Source organism: Procambarus clarkii, chromosome 43, assembly GCF_040958095.1.
Source record: "Procambarus clarkii isolate CNS0578487 chromosome 43, FALCON_Pclarkii_2.0, whole genome shotgun sequence".
Lineage (NCBI taxonomy): Eukaryota > Metazoa > Arthropoda > Malacostraca > Decapoda > Cambaridae > Procambarus > Procambarus clarkii.
This window is the reverse complement of record NC_091192.1, coordinates 406,200-430,000: the sequence shown is the minus strand read 5'-3', so window position 1 is coordinate 430,000 and position 23,801 is coordinate 406,200. Positions and strand designations below refer to the sequence as shown.

General features: G+C 41.8%; 1 protein-coding gene across 1 annotated transcript in view; it reads right to left on the bottom strand.

Moving 5' to 3' along the window:
- Nucleotides 1–23,274, bottom strand: part of LOC138350038 (perilipin-4-like) — a 34,632-nt gene extending 11,358 nt beyond the window's left edge. Inside the window, exon 1 of the mRNA XM_069300318.1 lies at nucleotides 23,191–23,274. Within this exon, the coding sequence (XP_069156419.1) occupies nucleotides 23,191–23,274 (84 nt within the window). The remainder of the gene's footprint in view (nucleotides 1–23,190) is intronic.
- Nucleotides 23,275–23,801: the final 527 nt, after the last annotated feature.

Sequence of the window (23,801 nt, the reverse complement as noted above, 5' to 3'; positions counted from 1 at the left end):
TCTCACTTAACTGAAAGCAAGGAAGAGAGAACGAGGAAAAGAAGGGAAATGGGTAAATGCCTTTTATACCTAAGTATAGAAGACATTCCCCTATATGTTACAATTGTGACTATAGCACCTTTACTCCTCACTGGATCTATTCTACATTTTCTACAATATCGTTCACGCCAATATGTTGTTATTTAATTGTGCAAATCTAAAAGCTGGCCCTTCCTTTTATGCATATAGTACATGATTCCTCTCTCGTTTTCTTTCTAGAGTACATTTTGAGAGCTTTGAGACGGTCCCAATAATTTAGGTGTTTTGTCGTGTCAATTATATGTGCCGTATATGTTCCCTGTATTCCCTTTTATTTCTAATGTTCCTTCTAATTTCTCAGTTCCTTCTAATGTTTTATTGCTAAGTTCCTTCAAAGTTTTATTTCTTTCACTTGTAACGTCAGTGACTCTTGATCACTGAACTAACTATTGTAATACCTATGTTTTCTTCATCCTTCACAACTGTAAGTGTAACATGTCACCTTTGAACTACCTATATTTACCAACTAATTCTTGATAACGCCAGTGACTGTCTACTCCTTGGTGGTGAGAAGTAACAAAAGTAAGGAGGAACGAAAACGTAAGGAGGAGGAGGGGATGAAGAGAATAGTGAGGGGGGTGGGGGAGGGTGAGAAATTAATAGAAAACGGGGAAGGTCGGATGGGAGGAGAGAAGTAGGAGCTTGAGTAAGTAGGGAGTAGGAGAAAGACAAGTAGAGAGAAAGTAGGAGTTGAGAGAGTGACTCTGATGTTAAATACTCTTAATACTTAGTTGCTGCCATCACCCTGCCATTCTACCCAAAATCTCAACCCAAAGCAATGTGACAGGTAAAATTGCTTAATGAACTTCTTAGGAACCAGCAGTCGGAACTGCTGGGTGAGGGCGAGACACCACATGCGTGCCTCACTCACTCTCTCACCCTGCTCCTGTCTCCTGACTTCGCCACCTCGTTATCCCTACTCTAGTTTTACTTTAGAGATCAGTAACACTGATCACCTTATAATTACTCTATTCATGTATATATGCTGAAAATGTATAAAAGAAAATGTATATATGCTGGTTAGCATTATTAATGTGTGGTCACGTCTGTGGTAGAAAATAATAATTAAAAAAAAAAAACTCTTACCCCCTTAATTCAGATGGAATTTTTACTCCAAAGTGGGTGAGTGATGGCTTTGTCCCTCCCCCCCTTCTGAGTGGAGGAGCTGTGTTGAGGTGCACTCCTTTTGCAAGAGACTGACTGATCCACAAGCCACTCCCCATCGTGGGGAAGGCTTTACTGTAGCTTCTTGACCATGTAAGGATGGGAACAGGATAAACTGATTCTTACAGACCAACGCTGGCCAGCCAGTACAAAGCTTCTTTGTAAACACTGCTGAAACAGCAGGTGCCAGTCAGCCTTGCCTCGCCCGCTCTCCTTCACACACGGGTTAACACGCACAAACGCACACACTCATACATTACCCAATTATAACATGGAACAGGGTAATACATTTGCAGTTTCACATCCCCCTATCTCCCCCAAAAGGAGGCTTTTTGTAGTGGAGTCCAATCAAGATTGAATCTCACTCAAAAACTTCATTTAGTGGAGATATAAAAGAAAAGTAAAAATAAAAAATTATTAGCAAAGTGCATAAAAAAATACATCCTAACTAAAGAAAATTTTAATAAATTGATAAAACCCTAGCTAAAACATATCAGTTTAATTTTCACTGGGTCTTTTTATCACAATTTCTGTCTCAAAAGTTTCCACCAATATAATTTGAATTTTAAAGCCAAAATAATAGAACTCTGAAGATGTGGCACCAAGAGACACGATTTGTAAGCAGGAATTTGCCCGAAACGCATTGCGTAATAGTGGCTTTAGGCATTGTATGTACTAGCTCTATCTATATATCAATCCATTAATGTAACATCACTTGTATGTATATACCTTACCTGAATAAACATCTGAATATTCAAGATCAAGACCATTATCATGACTATCGACTTGATACTGGCCCAGAACGGACAGAAACTTCGGCGTCTCAAAAAAAAAAAAAATCAAAGTCGTCATCTCTTCAATTTCTAGTGTGTGGTTTGGTCAACATTTTTCAGACATGTTGTTGTGAGTCATCACCTGCACAGGAATAAGGGTCGTAAGAATACTTCCCAATTCATCGGATTTCGGACACTGTTCCTTCAAGCGCCATCACATCGCTTGTAACCGGGGTCAGAGCCAAGAGCTTACTTGGTGCACTGTACCGCCTTTGCAGCAGCCCCAGTCACGTCAGGTGCAGCCCACGCCGAGGATCTACTGGCCCACATATCTGGGGTCCTGGCGCGACCATTAGGCCGCCAATTTTCGCTCTTCAACTACAGACCCGCGATGCTCTTCCAGCGACGTCCTTCTGCCCAAATCCATCAACGGAGTCTTCGGTCTGTACTGCCACTCTATGTCACACACGGCCACAAGATGATGTGTCTGCCGGCAAGTGGCAGCCAATGAAGGCAACCGGGCTGGTCTTGACTAAGTGCCAAGTGTGAACATCTTGGGCCCCGCTAGTGACCAATGACCAGCACTAGGGGCCGGGTGCCAACCGTCACAGGTTGGTCACACACGGTGGCCCAGACCACTTGCAGAGAGGTCCGCATCATCTTCTGTCTCGTTTGTCCAGTGGGGTCGCCTGGGGATGATAACAGACAACCTTGGGGTCGCCTGGAGTTGGTAACCGGCAACATGGAGTCCACTGGAGTCGTCTAGATAATTACTGACAGCCAGAGTCCACTGTAGTCCACTTGTGGTCCACTGGGGGTTGCCGTGCGATGATGACAGGCAACATGGAGGTCCGTTGCTGATGAACCGATGGTAATGGACCAGGCTGGGGTCGTCGTTCGTCGACCACAACCAGTCGGGTCGTCAACAGGACAACCTGGGGACCGCTGGGGTCCTGATGGAAGTGGGACATCGTCATCTTGGGTACAATTTGGGGTACCCTGGTGATATTGGGGTCTACTGAGGACAGGCTGAGTGGCGGGACCTGCATGAATGCAGACTGGGGTCATAATTGAGGCGTGACTGAAGGTGTCACTCTTGAAGCCTCGGTATAGGGAACGACCCGAGGCTTATCCCGGGGCTCGTCTGGACCTGTAGTACCCCACCCCTGATCCACAGCTGGTCGTGGACGTCTGCGTGAGGGATGACCTTGAGAGAGAGTACTGCTCCACCATTAATTATGGGACAACCGTCCCATAATTAATGACAGTTAAAGAAAAAGGACTCTCCAAGTCAAGCAATGTTTCTTGCCTCGTTGCTTCATATAGTTAATGGACAAGGCAGATGGTGGCAACGTAATTAATCCTGTGTAGCATTTCCTTGGAAGGGTACCTTTGGTTCCGGTGTAACCATCATAAGTTAGCTCATATTACGTTAAATATAAATACAGTGTTCAATAACAAAGTGTTACCAAGTGCAACCGGTAGGAAGTGTTACTCAGTATATATATATTAGTATTCCTCAGGCAACTCTGTACTCTCACTTACTCTCTCCTCCTGCTCCTTCCTACCCCTCCTCAGTATCTCCCTGTCTCCTCTTCCTCTCTTACCTCCACGCCTACCGTGCGCCCCTCGTTTTCTGTTGTCCCACAGATGAGTTCCCCCTCCCCGTCCCCGTATTCTAATCATTCCCACCTATCCACCCATCCTCATCCCTCCTATCTTTATTCCTTCCGTCCCTTCTTCTGCTGTACTTCTCACCATCAAATATAGTCTAGGATACAATAATATTTAGTTAGTAGCATTATATTATTAGTTTATTTATTATTAACATCTTTATTGTTAATAATAAATAAACTAATTGTAATTAATTGACAAAATTAATTACAATTTTGCCTAATCTGAGGATTTTAATAGTCTTATTAAAGTGAGGAAAATGCTGGTATTCACTGTCACGCAGGACAGAGGGTCATACATAAGACAATAGGTCTAAGCTGAAGCCGGAAATACATATATATATCACGGTTACAATCAATGTTTTAATGTATGGATATGTGAAAACAACTTTCTATTGTGCACTGCCACACAAGGGCAGGGATGGGTTCATAAGTGATGCAGCTTAGAAGTAATATAAATATAATTATTCTTCATTCTTTAAAATGGACAAGCAAATTTTGGATAAATTGTTAGGATGTCGTCCAGAACACCTGAGTCAATGAAATAGTTACACAGTTGGTGGTACAAGAGGCCAGGAGGTCTAAAGTCCTTTACGATTACAATCTGAGTATTCTGGTAGTGGCTCAGCCTCACTAACCTGCCAGATGTGTCTATAGCCAAGGCGAATTCGCGCAATGACTACATCACATTGCCTGGTTCGGTTACTGTGCTGACCATACAAATACCTATTATTACAAAACTTGTCATAACTTTTAATACTGCAGCTTCCAGGTCTCTGGGCATTTCTTAGTTCTTCTAAATCTGAATTAATTTCTTTAATTTGTATGTTTCTAATAATTGCATTAGATAGTTCAAAGTCATAATCAATGTTTTCTTTCCAGCAAGCCTCATTGGCCAATTGATCTACAAAGTCACGTTTTCCAACTCCAACATGGGATGGGATCCACACAAATTTTATACAATAGTTATTATCATTGGCAAAAATTACATTACATTTAATATTACAAGCTACTTCCGACATACATTGTGACGGGTTATTTAAGGACAGCAGAGCACTTTTAGAGTCACAGAAAATAACTCCACCACCATTGAGTGGTACTTTATGGTGGTGTTACAAATACTGCTGTTACAAGGTGATGATAGTGTGAGTGGTGTGTGAGGTGACCATAGTGTGAGAGGTGATGATAGTGTGAGTGGTGTGAGAGGTGATGATAGTGTGAGTGGTGTGAGAGGTGATGATAGTGTGAGTGGTGTGAGAGGTGATGATAGTGTGAGAGGTGATGATAGTGTGAGTGGTGTGAGAGGTGACCATAGTGTGAGTGGTGTGAGAGGTGACCATAGTGTGAGAGGTGATGATAGTGTGAGTGGTGTAATGGTGTACATCTCTTGTTTGCAGGGGCATGTGTGTGTGTTCCTAGCTAGCAGGGTGAGCCAAGGCGTGTTACCTGGTTTAACTGGATAAACAGTCTTGATTTTATATATAACCTCCATGTCTAGTAATAATCTGATGGTTCAAAGATGGGCTGAGTGCCAGTTATGAGTCACGTAACACCGTGATTGTTATCTGGTTCTGTGAGATATTTGCCGACGTAACTGAATGTCAACAAACTGTATTTAGTCTACATGAATGTATATTCTGTCCTCAGAAGCTATATGTAACACCTAACATTATTTTGCTTGCTGTAACCATGTTTCTGTTTTTTATCGATCTTTTTCCTTTAGCTTCCTTATAACTTAAATCTATGCTCTGGTATGTGTGTGTACTACTGTACTAATGTGTGTATTAATATACAAAACATGAGAATTAAACAAACTGCAGAAGACCTATTACCCCAACCGAGGCAACTTATAATTATATCCACCCAAAGTCATTCATACATATCTAAACCTGCGCTTGAAGCAATCCCCAGTCTAACATCTATTGCTTTTCCTCTGAGTTTTCCCCAGCTGATACTGCATTGACAAACATTGGTTCAACATATGTGGTTTACAGTCCAAAATGATTCCTTGTAGATTTTCCGAGGGCAGTTTTAACCTTGACCAACTTGACAAATGTCGTTAATGCCCTCCACTTAACCTGAACCTCCGGGGATATATTATGCGTGATGTCAACCTTCAGATGTTTCGTTCTGTCCGTTTCAAGAAGGATTTTTCTTTCCCATTGCGTACGTTATACTCGGGTTTCCGGTAACAAGTAACTCAATTTTATTGCCCTTACTAGGGTTCAACTCCAGTAAGCACCTGTTATATGTGTTATGTATGTGGGGGTTTAATCCCGCCTGAAGATCATCAGGCGGCAATATTAAACTTGAAGCTTACTTAGAACAATGGGGCTCCAATGAACATAAATTTATTGTATCTCTAGAGAAAGAAGAATAACTGTAATTGGATTGCCATTAAACAATCTTAAGTGGAAGGTCAAGTTTAGCATGTGGTATGAGGTAGTGACGAGAGTGGACCGCAGATGGTGCGTGTGGAGCTGTGAGGTGCCCGCGGGTCCCACGCAGGAAACCTCACAACCTGCGGGAAACCCAAACTACTTGATAAACGATGTTAGAAAATAATTACTCCCCAAAAGTTTCTGTTTACTCAACGTTTAAACTACTACTTATTGTTATAAACATGAATTTCTACAGTCCTGCATAGTAGTTAAAATGTTAAATTTTGTATTGCATATAAGATGGGATACCAGCCCCCCCCCCCCTACTCTCTCCTTCTTCATCCTCCCCTCTCTCTCAGAAAATGAAATATTACGAAACACTGAAAACTGCTAAAACCTCTATAGAAAACACTTCCCTTCTTTCAAACTTCATGAAAATCACATGGGCTTGTAAACGATGCCGGCAGTATTACTTTAGAGGGTGGCACTATATCCAAGCTTGCCTGCCCACTAACACCAACATACACTCCAGGTCTCAGCTTGGAAAATTGGGTGAGGCGAGGCCGAGTATCTGGCCTCATACTTTGTACGTACATACTAACAGAAATTCTATTTTACGGATATAGATCACCTTTAATGAAGCAGTTGAACATTCGTAAGTGTTATTAATTTTACCTTTTGTTAGACAATTTAGTTATTTTCACAGTGACAGAGGTTTTATTCATCAATTATTATACCCCGACACGCTGCATATATCTTTGTAAACGTGGTTAATTAAACCATAAAACATTCTTGAATACGTCGCAATTTATGATCGTTGTTCTTTTTTTTTTATTAATACATGAGGTACATCTGCATTTGTGCAGGTACCCTAGACTAAATGAAGGGGAGTACAGTGTGTCAAAAAGCTAGCTACGTGATGCTAAAAAGTCCCCATCTCGCAGGATGGTTAGTCATACAGGGCCATATGTTTAGTAGCCGGCACTGGCAAATTTTGGGTATACTATAAGGATATTTTCAAGAACACAAGAGTGAATAAAGTAATTGCAAAGCTCCAGGTACCTCATGCCAACTGGTCTGAATGGTCTAATAACTGGGCATTAGGTGATGTAGTGTGGGAGATCATGCCGCAGTTCCTGCTCACAGAGTTTGCACCTGGAGAGCTCAGGATTGGGAGATCCGTCACCTGCAGCCACCTGCCACAGGTAACGGTAACCCAACCTGATCCTGGCAACCACTGTGTCGCACAGTCTGGTGGACGTTTTGTGCTGCCCATAGATATAGGTTTCAGATCTGAACAAATCATAGCTTTTTATACTAGTGCTTTCAGGTCGTGTTCTCTGTTATCGAATCCTAACAACTGTACACTTTTACTTTTCCATTATCCTTCATTGTAACACGGCGGAAGTTGTCACGCTCAGAGAGGTAAATTTTGAGCGTTCTAGAAACTGTAAGACTTTCAATAGAAAAACATTAATTATATCTTTAATTAATTTTATTAGTGTTATAGAGGATAACGAAATAATATTTGCATAGACATTTTATATAAACTTTATTTGTTAAACTATTGAAAACTGCTAAAGATCTTATCGGACTTGAAAGAATTTAACGATATCATTAAGACTGGCAAGAATATTTCACAATAGCTTTATTCTTATGAATGTATAAAAGAGTGATAGTGTTGACCAAACCACACACTAGAAAGTGAAGAGACGACGACGTGAAGAGTGTGTGGTTTGATCAACATATTTCAGCCACGTTGTGACTCCTCGTCTGTAGAGTGATGGTGTATATCCCTAATGTTTGTCTTCCACACTGACTGGCTTTCAAGATCAAGGTGTTGACTATTTGCCGTGAATATGTTGCCTGGACATATCTTGGCTTAGGGATTGGCCATATCGTGGGTTGGACACCTACTGATTATGTCGCTGGACATTTGTTGGGATATGTTGGATAGATTACATATTAGGTTGCTGACATGTCATAATAGTACCTAGATATATTATTGTTCAAGTTCCTGGACATATCATTATAGTGGACCTTCCGTTCCTTATGTAAGTTTGCAACTTGTGAACCTTGTAAACACTTCTCTTCGTCAGGTTTATGAACATTACCCTACCTTACCTTGAGGTGCTTCCGGGGCTTAGCGTCCCCGCGGCCCGGTCGTCGACCAGGCCTCCTGGTTGCCGGACTGATCAACCAGGCTGTTGGACGCGGCTGCTCGCAGCCTGACGTATGAGTCACAGCCTGGTTGATCAGGTATCCTTTGGAGGTGCTTATCCAGTTCTCTCTTGAACACTGTGAGGGGTCGGCCAATTATGCCCCTTATGTGTACTTATGTGTACCCACTACCAACTCACGCTTAAATTTCTCACGTGGAATGTGAGAAGCGTGCGAAGGAGCCTGTTTGATCTAATGATGTACGCTGGTGCCAACAACATTGATGTACTGTGCCTGCAGGAACCATACACTACAAGCACTAATGATGTACGCTTTTGCCAACAACACTGATGTACTGTGCCTGCAGGAACCATACACTACAAGCACTAATGATGTACGCTGGTGCCAACAACATTGATGTACTGTGCCTGCAGGAACCATACACTACAAGCACTAATGATGTACGCTGGTGCCAACAACACTGATGTACTGTGCCTGCAGGAACCATACACTACAAGCACTAATGATGTACGCTGGTGCCAACAACACTGATGTACTGTGCCTGCAGGAACCATACACTACAAGCACTAATGATGTACGCTGGTGCCAACAACATTGATGTACTGTGCCTGCAGGAACCATACACTACAAGCACTAATGATGTACGCTGGTGCCAACAACATTGATGTACTGTGCCTGCAGGAACCATACACTACAAGCACTAATGATGTACGCTGGTGCCAACAACATTGATGTACTGTGCCTGCAGGAACCATACACTGCAAACACAAAAAATAAAACGCCACCCAAACTCCCAGGTTATGTAGCTTTCTCAAATGTTGGTTCACATGATGTCGGTATCTTGACGTAGGTTAAAAGTAATCTAGTGTGTAAACATGTTAAAAACCACAAAAGTGACGACTCAATATCAGCAGTTTCAGATTGCTACAGCGACCGGTTTTATTAACTTAGTTAATGTATATGTAAGGTGCGATCAAATTGTAGAAACTTCTCTTCCAAAAATCACCAGCAGCTCTCAAACCATTGTAATGGGTGATTTTAATGCTAGACACACTAGCCTGGGTGACACCATAACAAACAGGAATGGCAGTCTTTGTAAAATACTTAAGAGATAATAACATGTCCGTGTTCAACTTTGACTCCTCTAACGTCACACACCTCATGGGTGGCAGGCTTGATTATGTCATTGGTCACGGTCTCATTGATAATGCTGTCGAAGGATCAATTGTTCATGAACTAGTTAGTGATCACTTTGCCATATTCAGTTCATACACTATCAATAATGTCAAACCCCTAAGCTTTGAAAAAAAAATAATTAATATCCCTGAAAATTTACACGTGCACTTCAAATTCCGCATTTCTGAATGGTATAACATTTACTGTTTTACTACTGTCAATGCATTATATGAGGGATTAATCACTGAAGTAACCGCTTTTTATGACAATGTTGTAAAATCCACAAGACCCAAAACTGTGAAGAAGGGACAGAGGTGGTTCACTGACTCACGCTTTAAGCCCCTGCATGACAGTTCTATTCCTAGCTGAGCAGTATGAAACACATAAAACAGCTGACACCCTGAACATATGTCTTAAAGCCAGCCGAGAGTTTAGAGAGCTAAAGGAACAGGTGTATAACCAGCACTGGGAACAGTTTCTGCAAGGCATCAGTCATGCAACATTCTCATCCCAAATGTGGAATGAAATTTAAAAGATTTCTCGTCCTAGCAGTCAACTTGATCACCATTCACCTGTAGACTATGCCGACATGCTGCTTCAACAATATGCAAGCACTGCCAGTATAAGCAGCCTGCCCCTAGATGTGCAAAACTATCTGGCTAGTACCAAAATAAATCGTAACTTCAATATTGAAATTGCCTGTAGTGAAATAGGGTCTGATGATAACTATGGCATAACCCCCTTTGAAATTAAAAAAGCACTCAAGAAAGGTAAGGCTACCTCTCCTGGAGAGAATGGCATTACATACAACACCATGAGAGTACTTGCTGAGCTGCCAAATAGCCCTTTGCTAGAATTGTTTAATCAAAGTCTAAGGCAGGGTGTTTTACCTGACCGCTGGACACAGGGACTCATAATACCCATACCCAAGCCTAATTCACAAAAATTCAGACCCATTTCTCTGACGTTGTGCATGTGTAAAGTTCTTGAGAGAATTATTCTCGGCAGACTAATGTTTCAAATCAAGCCCCCTCTCAGGCGGCATTTATTGATCTCCAAACTGCTTTTGATACAGCAAGCAGAGAAATAATCCTAGAACAGCTAGCCTCTTTTGGAGTTAAGGGAAGACTATTGACATGGCTCAGGGGTTACCTGAGTAACAGAACGGCCTCAGTCCTTTTCAAGGGGGTCAAAAAGGAACTTTGTGCACCCTTTGAGTTGGGTACACCCCAGGGTGGAATGCTAAGTCCTACACTGTTCAATGCTCTGATGCACAAATTAACAATTGATATTCCCACACTACATGACGAAGCCGTCATCTGTTATGCCGATGACATGTGCAGTGTTGCAAATACCCAAACTAGACTGCAAGCTCTACTTGATTCATTCGCTGTTAAAAGCATTCAATGTGGTCTTGTTATCTCTATAACTAAATCCAGAGTTCTCCATCCCCAAGAGAAAACTCATGTCTCTGTAACTTTCAAGGTCAACAACCAGAACATTGAAACGTGTAGGCAGCACAAATACCTTGGAGTTGGTATTAACAGTGACATTGTAAACGATCGTAGGTTAAAAGAAAGAATAAAACCATTGAAAACACTTACTGGTAAGAATATTGGTATCAATATTAAATATGCTAGACTATTCTATATGCTGTTTGTTAGATCTCTCGTTGATTATAATGCTTTGGACGTAATTAATTTCCCCTCCTCTGTGCTGGACAAACTATAAGTAGTACAGAATGAAGCCATGAGGATAACTCTTGGTGTCCCAAGATGCACAAGAATCATTAACAAGAGGGAAGAACTGAAGCTTCCAACCAAACTAGTGAGAATAATGCAAGTCAACACAACCTTTTGCCTTTAAGTCATGAGAGACTACATCTCCTGCATTGCTCAGAGACAAATTATTTAATGCTGTTAACACCCTATTGACTGGTACCGACATACCAACTCACTCCTTTTATGATAAATGGCTGAGCAACAATGCCTACAATCTGATTAAACTCAACATTACTTTTATGTGTAATCTACCTGTCTCTGATATTCCTCTTTATCGGTACCCCCACCATTCAAGTACCATACACACTCGTCACCAAGAAAGGTAATGAGAATCTTCCTCTTCTCAAAGCTGTCACTCTTGAAACAATTGCCTCCTCCATCGAGAATTTAAGATCTCACGAGCACAGTGTCTACACCGACGGCTCAGTCCAATCTTCTACTGGACGGACTGCAGCAGCGTGAAGGTTTTATAGAAATAATATTTGCACAAAGACTGTCAGTGTCAGGTTAAACAACTGGATGACCTCCACACAAGCAGAACTAGCAGCATTATACCTAGCTACCAGTACATTAAAAAAACATTGGAGGAATAATATTGTGTGATTCAAAGTCTGCTCTTCAAGCAATCGAAAACTTCTGGAAGATCGACAGCAAGAACCTCATACTACCAATTATAAACGACCTAATTGCTGCACAGAGTAAAGGGTCTCGAATCTCCTTTGTATGGATACCTTCACACATAAATATAACCCATCATAATGAGACAGGCGTTGCAGCCAAATTAGCGTGTAAGAAAGATGAAGTTGAATTAGATCTAGGTATCCCCATCTCTGCTGTCAAAACTGTATTGGTCCAAGCACTCAGGTCTGATAAGAAAGAAATTACTGACTTCCAACGACCTGAAAGTACTAGTATAAAAAGCTATGATTTGTTCAGATCTGAAACCTATATCTATGGGCAGCACAAAACGTCGATCAGACTGTGCGACACAGTGGTTGCAAGGATCAGGTTGGGTTACCGTTACCTGTGACAGGTGGCTACAGGTGACGGATCTCCCAATCCTGAGCACTCCAGGTGCAAACTCTGTGAGCAGGAACTGCGGCACGATCTCCCGCACTACATCACCGAATGTCCAGTTATTAGACCTTTCAGACCAGTTGGCATGAGGTACATGGAGCTTTGCACAAATTTATTCACTCATATTCTTGAAGATATCCTCACAGTGTACCCAAAATTTGCCAGTGCAGGCTACTAAACATATGGCCATATATGACTAACCATCCTGTGAGATGGGGACTTTTATTACACTGCTGCCTTATTCACTCTTGTGTTGATGTTATCCTCAAAATGCTTCCGGAGTCTGCCAGTGCAGACTGCCTATCACATGCCTCTGTATGACTAACCATCCTGTGTGATGGGGATTTTTTACCATCAGCTAGTTAGCTTTTTTGACACACTGTACTCCACTTCATATAGTCTAGGGTGGCTGCACTAATGCAGATCTACCTAATGTGTTAATAATAATAATAAAAAAATGTAAGTTGGAAGTGCAGAGAAATAACAGCACGCACAGATAACCCAATTGAACCTGACGCTTTGACTGGACGAGCTTTATCAAGTTATCTGGTCAACTAGTTAGAGCAGAAATATTATCTTCAATAACGGCTATCCTTGGTGATAACATTTATCATTGACACCAACACTTTTTTGCTCTCTTAAATTATAATATTGGACACATCTGTGGATGCTGGTGTTCGGTAGCCGTCATCATCATCGCCATGCCCCTGTTATCAGCCACACCCGTCATCACCATCACTATGCTATTGCTATCTCTGGCACACCCGTCATCACCATCGCTATGCTATTGTTATCTCTGGCACACCCGTCATCACCATCACTATGCTATTGTTATCTCTGGCACACCCGTCATCACCATCACTATGCTATTGTTATCTCTGGCACACCCGTCATCACCATCGCTATGTTATTGCTATAATGGTGTGTGTGTGTGTGGTTATGAAGGGATGTGTGTGTGTGTTTGGTTATGAAGGGATGTGTGTGTGTGTGTGGTTATGAAGGAATGGTGTGTGTGGTAATGAAGGAATGGTGTGTGTGGTTATGAAGGGATGGTGTGTGTGAGTGTGGTTATGAAGGGATGGTGTGTGTGTGGTTATGAAGGGATGTGTGTGTGTGTGTGTGGTTATGAAGGGATGTGTGTGTGTGTGTGTGGTTATGAAGGGATGTGTGTGTGTGTGTGGTTATGAAGGAATGGTGTGTGTGGTTATGAAGGGATGTGTGTGTGTTTGTGTGGTTATGAAGGGATGTGTGTGTGTGTGTGGTTATGAAGGGATGTGTGTGTGTGTGTGGTTATGAAGGGATGTGTGTGTGTGTGTGGTTATGAAGGGATGTGTGTGTGTGTGGTTATGAAGGAATGGTGTGTGTGGTTATGAAGGGATGTGTGTGTGTGTGTGGTTATGAAGGAATGGTGTGTGTGGTTATGAAGGGATGGTGTGTGTGAGTGTGGTTATGAAACGATGGTGTGTGTGTGGTTATGAAGGGATGTGTGTGTGTGTGTGGTTATGAAGGAATGGTGTGTGTGGTTATGAAGGGATGGTGTGTGTGTGGTTATGAAGGGATGTGTGTGTGTGTGTGTGGTTATGAAGGAATGGTGTGTGTGGTTATGAAGGGATGGTGTGTGTGAGTGTGGTTATGAAGGGATGGTGTGTGTGTGTGGTTATGAAGGGATGGTGTGTGTGTGGTTATGAAGGGATGGTGTGTGTGTGTGTGTGGTTATGAAGGGATGGCGTGTGTGAGTGTGGTTATGAAGGGATGGTGTGTGTGTGGTTATGAAGGGATGATGTGTGTGTGTGGTTATGAAGGTATGGTGTGTGTGTGTGGTTATGAAGGGATGGTGTGTGTGTGTGTGTGTGGTTATGAAGGGATGGTGTGTGTGTGTATGTGGTTATGAAGGGATGGTGTGTGTGTGTGTGTGGTTATGAAGGGAAAAGAAAAGTGTCATTAGACGAGAACTCCTGGATGGATTTGAAGAAAGTAGAACAGTGCAAACTGGAACTAGCAGGTCCATTGTTCATCACAATGAAATGTGTGAAGTAAAACATGTGTATGGGGCAAGTAACAAAGTCAGTAGACTAACAGATGTTGTCACAGCTCGTATAAGACTTGGCTACAAGTATCTCTGGCAGTTCGGCTTGTATAGGGATCTAGATGAAGTAAAGTGTAAAGTGTGTGGACAAATACAGGGACACACACTCGAACACTATATCTTGGATTGTTGTAAAATTGAGCCTTTTAGAGATAAATCTCAGCTCACTCTGTATGATATGGCAACCTATCTTATTACCATGGATAAATTACCTGAAATCCTTTGCACTGTACCCACATTTTGCTTCCAGTAGATGAACGACATATGAGATTCAGAAACAAGTAGTGTATTGTGAGGACTAATAATAAACAGAAGCTCCCCTATGACTCTGTAATATCCCCATTGGCCAAACTATTATGTATTAACGACAAGACCTACCATTAATGTATGATGACTTACTGTAAATATGTAGCTCTTGTAATAGCACTTTCTCTGTAACTAGCTGACATTGTATCTATAAGGTGTGAAGGATTGAAGAAATATTATGTTGACGTGTGAAGGATTGAAGAAATGTAGGTATGTTGACGACATTTTTACACAGGTACCTGATGTCAGACATCTGCAGGAGCTGAAGGAGGCATTTGAGCGGAATTCTGTGCTGCGTTTCACTTACGAGATGGAGAAGGATGGGAAGCTGCCCTTTCTAGATGTAACAGTCATGGAAAGGAGCGGAGGTTTCCACACTGCAGTCTACACTAAGGAAACAAACATAGGAATGTGCCTCAATGCCAACAGTGACTGCCCAGACAGGTACAGGAGTGAGTGTTGTTAATGCTTATGTCGACCGTGCTCTCAGCCACAGCTCAGGATGGAAGCAAGTCGATGAAGAACTCTGTAGGGTAAGGCAAGTCTTAGTCAACAACGGCTTCTCCAATGGTTTCATTGAAGACATCATAAGAAGGAAGGTGAAACGCCATGCAACCTCTGAGACAACTAAGACAACACCTGTACCCCCTATTAGACTATTTTACAGGAACTTCTTTTCCACAGCTCATAAAACGGAGGAAAGGGTCCTGAAATATATTGTTAATAGAAACCTTATCCCTACAGACAAAATCAGAAGATACAATTGACGATTTACTATAAAACCAAGAAAACGGCCAACCTACTCATGAGAAACTCTCCAGACACAAAGCAGAACGTTTTAAAAGATACCAGTGTCGTCTATGCCTTCAAATGCCCACTTGGGGACTGTAAGCCTCAAAGAACTCAGTATATAGGCAAGACAACAACATCTCTTTCCAGGCGATTAACGATGCATAAGCAACAGGGCTCCATTAAGGAACATATAGTCTCTTCCCACAACCAGACCATCACCAGAGAATTCTTAACAAAAAACACGGAAATCATCGATAGATACAGCGATAGCAGGCGGCTTCATATCTGCGAGGCACTACACATTAAGAAGTCAACACCAACAATCAACAGCCAATTAATGCACAACTGTATTCTATCCACTTCAAGACTCCACACCAATATAGAAGCATCAAGAAATATGGGCTATAGGCCCTTCGCAGTTACTTCGATTCTTCCCCTTAACTTAACCCAATATTATACCCCATTGTTTCGTGTTCTGTCTTGTGTTGAAAGTTTGTTTTCACCTCATCCAAAATTGTTGTAACATATTACCTCACTCAAATGCAGGTATAAAATGAAAGCTGTTTAAACTCTGTTTAGTGTTTGCGGGTTATGGTTGTGTGTGTGTAAACTAAAGTTTTTGAAAATGTAATAAGTTATTACGAAACACGTTCAAGTGTCGCGTCAGACTAGAAATAAAAATGAATTTTGGAGAATTGATTTTTCAGTTACCATCGACAGTGAAAAGAAACATAAGAAATATTGAGAAAATTCGTGTTAGAATTATTAATCATACTTTTTCGGTCATATTTAATAATATATATATATATATATATATATATATATATATATATATATATATATATATATATATATATATATATATATATATATATATATATGACAGTGTCAGACCACGGAGGAAAATTGAAATAAAAATTTCCTTAAGTACTTTCGTATATTAATACTTCTTCAGAAGGAGTGGTTTTACAGGTCGAGTACTGGACAGGAGAGACAGGAGAGAATGGTGAGGTACAATACGTGGACACTGCAGAGGGCTTATTGTCCCATCTGATGCAGCAACCACACACAGGCCCACACATGGATAATTATAGCATAAAATAGTAAATATTTACAATGAATTAGTGAGACAAATGTGTTCCAATGATCCTACTTAAATCGCCCTTTAATTGATCTATTAAAAATGGAGCTAAGTTATATAAACTGCTGCTAATGTTCAAATTACTTTCTTTTGTGATCTGTATCAATACAGATTCAATTATGTTTCTGTTATAGGTGATTTTACAATTCGTTATTGAAGAAGCCATCTCCCAAGCAATTTGGTGAGCATCTTCTGACAGATGAACAAACAAAGCATTAGACAATTGGTCATGTCTTACAGCGTATTTATGTTGCGAAGTCCTACATTTCAAATCTTTAGATGTTTGTCCAACATAGAACTTATTACAGTCTTTACAAGGTATTTTATAAATGACACAATTATCACTACGAGGGCTGTTCCTAACTAATAGCTTACCAACAGTATTTTCGTAGCTAAACAATACATGTATATAAAAAGTTTCAAGGCCTTGACAATATTCTCAAACCCAGAGAAATATGGTAAACATAACACATTCTTTGGGCGAATTCTTTCATTGCATATATTATTATATGTACGACGTGCTTTGCTACGGCAAACTTCCAAAAAACTCAGTGGGTAACAAAGCTTGAGACCAATCGAATCAATATTCTTAAACTCTTCGTCTAAGAATTCTGGACTCACAACTCGAAGAGCTCTTAGATACATTGAAGAAAAAATTGACTTTTTCACATTGTATCTATGGCCTGAAAAATAATGAACATAAGATAAATTATTCGTAGGTTTTCTGTAGACACTAAACTTTAGTGAAAAATCTTCCCTATGAATAAGTCCACGTATTGTATCTCACCTCTCTCCACCATTCTCTCCTGTCTATTTATGTCCAGTATTCGACCTGTAAAACCACTCCTTCTGAAGATGTATTAATATACGAAAGTACTTAAGGAAATTCCTGTTTCAATTTTCCTCCGTGGTCTGACACTGTCACATTTTTAATCACCTGTTTATTTTCGTGATACACACACACGCGCACACACACACACACACATACATATATATATATATATATATATATATATATATATATATATATATATATATATATATATATATATATATATATTTATATAATAGGTGAAAACCCAATATTAGAGAAAACGTAAAGAAGATATAATTATGAAATATAAGAGAGTAAGAGAGAAAGAGTAGATAAGAGAAGAAGTGTTGGAGTGAGAGAGAGGCGCGGGGAGGTAGTTGAGTCAGGGGAGCCACACACCTCTTACACTGGTAGTCATAAGGAGATGACAACATTGCTAATATTATTCTCAACTTAAAGAGCAGATATGACAACATCTGCAAGGCCATCAGATACTCGATTGTGAAGAGGTGGGTCGATGAGCTAGTCCTTCTGCTTGCAAGCATTTTTATGCAAGGACAAGCAAGCACGATCTGGCTGAACATCCTAGCATAGAACCAAACTGAAACAGTTTGAAAAGATCAGTGTTTGAAACAAGACTTGTTTCTGGGCTGAAGGGAGAGAAGTAGGAGGATAAGTTGAGAATGAATGCATTACAGTAAATGGTCTATAACTTGAAATGTTGGGCTTTGGATCTAGAGCTTAACCTTGTAAACACGTTTAGACAAGGATATTTAGGAGAATACACAATGAACCGAATCCCCGCTCCCTGTAAGAGAGTGACGTAACATTGGGGATTTGATCACGAAGTAGGAAGTATTCAAGACCATCGGTAGAGATGGCAATGTTTAACGTGGGAGAGACAAGGGCGAGGGGACACATTGTTTCCAAATAAGCCCTATGGATGTTAAAGCAAATTTCATTTTTTAGAAGGCTAGTATGAATAATTACGATTGACTCAATATACGACTTCTGCATATATATATGCCACAGAAAATAAAATCGAGAATAAGTAAATTACTCAATTGACCGTAGAAATACGAGCCCAGGAGCTGAAGCTTAAGCCCCGCGAAACCATAAACACTGAACATAGTTGGGCCCAAGAGCTGGATCTTCCCTTAACATTAAAGCAAACGCGCGCGCGCACACACTGACCAAAGAGCCAGAGCTCAACCCCCGCAAGCACAAATAGGTGAGTACACACACACACACACACACACACACACACACACGGGCTCCAGGCGCTCACACATTACACATCCCCCGTACACACATTTAAAAAAAAAATAGAGGTTAACAGTTTTAATTTGATAAACTGTCAATTTGTTCCTGAAAATGCTTGACTTGTTCTTACTTCGTCAAGTGAAGACTTAGCCGACCGAGATGAACAGTTTGAAAACTTCCAGCTGGTAACTGGAAGCTTCCTTGGCATCGCCAGGCGAGGCTCGCCGGCTAGGTGACCCCGGCTATTGATCCGTGGTCTGAGCCTCCCAGCACACTCCTGCGAGTCTCCCTCGCCTCCTCCCCCCCACCCCCCCCACCCCCCCACCCCTACTCTCTCGAAGTTAACATTTTCTTTTATGTATTAGAAATACATCTTTAATGGGATTTCACAAATTATTATACACAGTTAATGTTAGATTTGTAGAGATTAAAGCTGAAACACGTCTTAAACGATCAAGTAACTTTCAACGAATAATACCATATACTTCAAATATTATAATGTGGAACAGTGGTGGCAGAGTTGTATGTGGGTGTTGTAGTGTGGAACAGTAGTGGCAGAGTTGTATGTGGGTGTTGTAGTGTGGAACAGTAGTGGCAGAGTTGTATGTGGGTGTTGTAGTGTGGAACAGTAGTGGCAGAGTTGTATGTGGGTGTTGTAGTGTGGAACAGTAGTGACAGAGTTGTATGTGGGTGTTGTAGTGTGGAACAGTAGTGGCAGAGTTGTATGTGGGTGTTGTAGTGTGGAACAGTAGTGGCAGAGTTGTATGTGGGTGTTGTAGTGTGGAACAGTAGTGACAGAGTTGTATGTGGGTGTTGTAGTGTGGAACAGTAGTGGCAGAGTTGTATGTGGGTGTTGTAGTGTGGAACAGTAGTGGCAGAGTTGTATGTGGGTGTTGTAGTGTGGAACAGTGGTGGCAGAGTTGTATGTGGGTGTTGTAGTGAGCAATAGTAGTGGCAGAGTTGTAATGGAAGTAATCAAGTTAACTGGGAGTAAGAGAATGGACAATACCCCTCTCCCCTGTGCAGAACGTGGGTGTCTCTCCCCTCCCACAGTGGTAGTGGGGGGACAGAGGCTCTCCCCGTGCAGCACTTAGGTCTTCCCTTCTCTTTCCATTTCACTCTTTCCTCACCAGAACCCATCTCCCCCCTCCCCCTGCACACCCGCACCCTACCTACCCCCTCTCCCCCAAACACATACAGAACAGGTTCTGAGGTATGCCCCGAGGCTAGTCCCCGAGCTGAGAGATATGAGCTACGAGAAAAGATTGCTGCAACTAAACCTCACGACACTGGAAGACAGAAGTTTTAGGGGAGACATGACTACTACCTACAAATTTCTCAGAGGAATTGATAGGGTAGATAACGATAAACTGTTTAGCACGGGTGTTATGCGAACAAGGGGACACTTGTTGACCAGTTTTGTTCCCCGAAGCCCATATCAAGATGATAACATCAACGGAACATGCCAGGTTGGCTAATATAAATAAGAACGGCCTTTAGAAACATGTGGAGGGAATCATTCAGAACCTTGTATACCACTTATGTCAGACCAATCCTGGAGTATGCAGCTCCAGCATGGAGTCCATATCTCGTCAAGCACAAGACTAAACTGGAGAAGGTTCAGAGGTTTGCCACCAGACGCGTGCCCGAACTGAGGGGTATGAGTTACGAGGAGAGACTACGGGAATTAAACCTCACGTCGCTGGGAGACAGAAGAGTTAGGAGGGACACGATCACCACATACAAGATTCTCAAAGGAATTGATTGGGTAGACAAAGTCTTATTATTATTAACATCGTTGCTGACAAAATTTAATTACCATTTTGCCTAATCTGAGGATTTAAATTAAGTCTTATTAAAGTGAGGATAATGCTGGTATTCACTGTCACGCGACAGTGAATACCAGCATTACCATAGGACAGAGGGTCATACACAAGACAATAAGTCTAAACTGTAGGCTGAAGCACATATATATCATGGTTACAATCAATGTTTTAATGTATGGATATGTGAAAACAACTTTCTATTGTGCACTGCCACACAAGAGCAGGGATGGGTTCATAAGTGATGCAGCTTAGAACTAATATAAATATAATTATTCTTCATTCTTTAAAATGGACAAGGAAATTTTGGATAAATTGTTAGGATGTCGTCCAGAACACCTGAGTCAATGAAATAGTTACACAGTTGGTGGCACAAGAGGCCAGGAGGTCTAAAGTCCTTTACGGTTTCACATTCATCAATATATTGTTCTAGTGAATGCATTAAAGGTTTGTCACACCAGTTTATTTAACGCAAGTGGCACACGCATTATGGGGACACTGGTGGAAATTGAGTGCCCAAATGAGCCATTACCACATTAAAAAGAATTTTTTTTAGTGTCTGAGTAGTTAATAAATGGCATGCATTACAGAATGATGTGGTGGAGGCAAACTCCATATACAGTTTCAAGTGTAAATATAATAGAGCCCAGTAGACTCAGGAATCTGTACACCAGTTGATTGCAATTGAGAAGTGGGACCAAAGAGCCGAAGCTCAACCCCTGCAAGTACAACTAGATGAGTACACATACACACGCGCGGGGTCCTCGCGGCTGAGTGAACAGCGCTCTGGGGTCGTAATCCTAAGTTTCCAGGTTTGATCCTCGGCGGAGGTGGAAACAAATGACTGAGTTTCGTTCACCCTGATGCCCCCCTGTTCACCTAGCAGTAAATAGGTAACAGGGAGTTATACAGCTGCTACGGGCTGCTTCCTGGGTGTGTGTGTGTGTGTGAGTGTTAGAAATATATGTAGTAGATATGATAAAGGGAAAATAGTTTGGTTACAAAGGAGGGGTCCAAGAACTAATAGCTCGATTCTGCAGACACAAATATTAAATACAAATAGTAAATACACACACACACATACACATGGTGTATAAGAGGTGACTTGAAACAGGAGAAATACCGGAAAGCTAGAAGACGACTAATGTAGTCACAATATACAAAAAGGGTGATAGGCAAGAGACACTGAATTACTGACCAGTTTCCCTAACTTGTATACCTTGCAAGGTGATGGAGAATATCGTGAGGAAAAGGCTCGTAGAGCATCTGGAGGAAAAATAGCTTTGTAACACACCACCACCAGCATGGGTTCAGAGATGGTAAATCGTGCCTCACAGGCCTAATAGAATTCTATGACCAGGCAACAAAAAATAGGCAAGAAAGAGAAGGGTGGGCCAACTGTGTTTTCTTAGACTGTCAGAAAGCCTTTGACACAGTATCCCATAAATAGCTGTTACAAAAGTTGGAGCAACAGGCAAGAGTAAAAGGTAAGGTGCTCCAGAGGATAAGAGAGTATCTAAGCAACAGGAAACAGCAAGTAACTGTGAGGGGGGAGACATAAGAGCGGCAAGATGTCACCAGCGGAGTCCCACAGGGCTCTGTACGTGGACCCATCCTGTTTCTGATATATGCAAACGATCTTCCAGAAGGTATAGACTCATTCCTTTCAACATTCGCGGATGATGAAAAAAAAAATGAGAAGAATCAAGACAGATGAAGATAGACAGAGACTACAGGATGACCTGGACAAACTGGTGGAATGATCTCGGAAAGGGCTACCTTAGTTCAACTCAGGAAAGTGTAATGTAATGGAATTAGGTGAAGGGAGCAGAAGGCTGAACACAAGGTACCATCTGGGAGGTGAAATCCTGCAAGAGTCAAATAGAGAGAAAGATCTGGGGGGTCGATATCACACCGAACCTGTCCCTAGAAACTCACATCAAAAGGATATCATCAGCGTCATATGTTAAATTAACCAACTTAAGAACTGCCTGTAGAAACTTGTGTAAGGAATCGTTCAGGACCTTGTATACCACTTATGTCAGACCATTCCTGGAGTATGCAGCTCCAACCTGGAGTCCCTACCTAATTAAACACAAGACAAAGTTAGAGAAGATTCAGAGGTATGCCACCAGACTAGTCCAAGAATTGAGAGGTATGATCTACGAGGAAAGCTACGATAGCTGAACCTCACGTCCCTGGAGGACAGAAGAGTAAGGGGAGACATACCATTACTCTTCTATCTTCCAGTGTCGTGAGGTGCAGTTCACGCAGCCTTTCCTCATAAATCATGCCTCTTAGTTCTGGAACTAGCCTTGTGGCATACCTCAGAACTTTTTCCAACTTCGTCCTGTGCTTGTACGGGCTCCATGCTGGGGCTGCATACTCCAGGATTTGTCTTACATATGTGGTACTGCACCTTCTGTTTCAGACATAACTAACCCTGTTAAAGTGTCTAGCCCCACAGCACCTAAGGGTGAACCGAAGGGTAATCCTGTTAGTAATGTCTCTTCTCCCCGACGTATCTGTGGTCACTGTAAACGTCCAAACCACATTACTAGCCGTTGTTGGCAACTGTACCTGGAAAAAGGACCCAATGCTCTAGTTGTGACACAGGGCTTGAGGCCTTCGGAAGGGTTAGGGAGTAAGACCTCCAACCCACAGTGGTTGGACCTGCTTACCCCATTCTTATCGAAAGGGAGACTACTTTTGTCTGAAGGTTCTTCCTGGAAGGATATGGTGATCTTCTGAGACACCGGTGCCATCCAGACTTTAATTTTAGAGAGTGCTTTGCAAGGTGCCAACACTCTCGACACTGGAGAGGTGGTACTGGTCGAGGGTGTCACTAGTGATACTCGAGCAGTGCCCCTCCAAAAGGTTACCCTGGAATCTGATTTCCATATGGGTGTTTGTACAGTCGGAGTCACTTCGTACCTACCTTTCCCTAATGTTGATGTAATATTGGGTAATGATTTAGCATGGAGTAAGGTAGGGGACTCCAGTCTGCCTATTATGTTGCCTACCCCTAAGGTTTCCCTGGATCTACCCGCCGCAGAGGATAATGTTGTGTACCCTGCGTGCGCGGTGACCAGGTCTATGGGACTTAAATGTAAGGGCATCCCTGTGCTTGCCAAGGTGGTAAATCCTGAGGACACGAGGAACTTTCCGAGTGGTGAAAGCCAAGTGGACCTTGCGGAAACATTCTTGGCTCGACTCGATGACGTGGCCGAGGACATTGTGGAGAGACTGCCACCACTGCCTACCGAGAGTAGTGAGGAGGTGGAGGAGAACA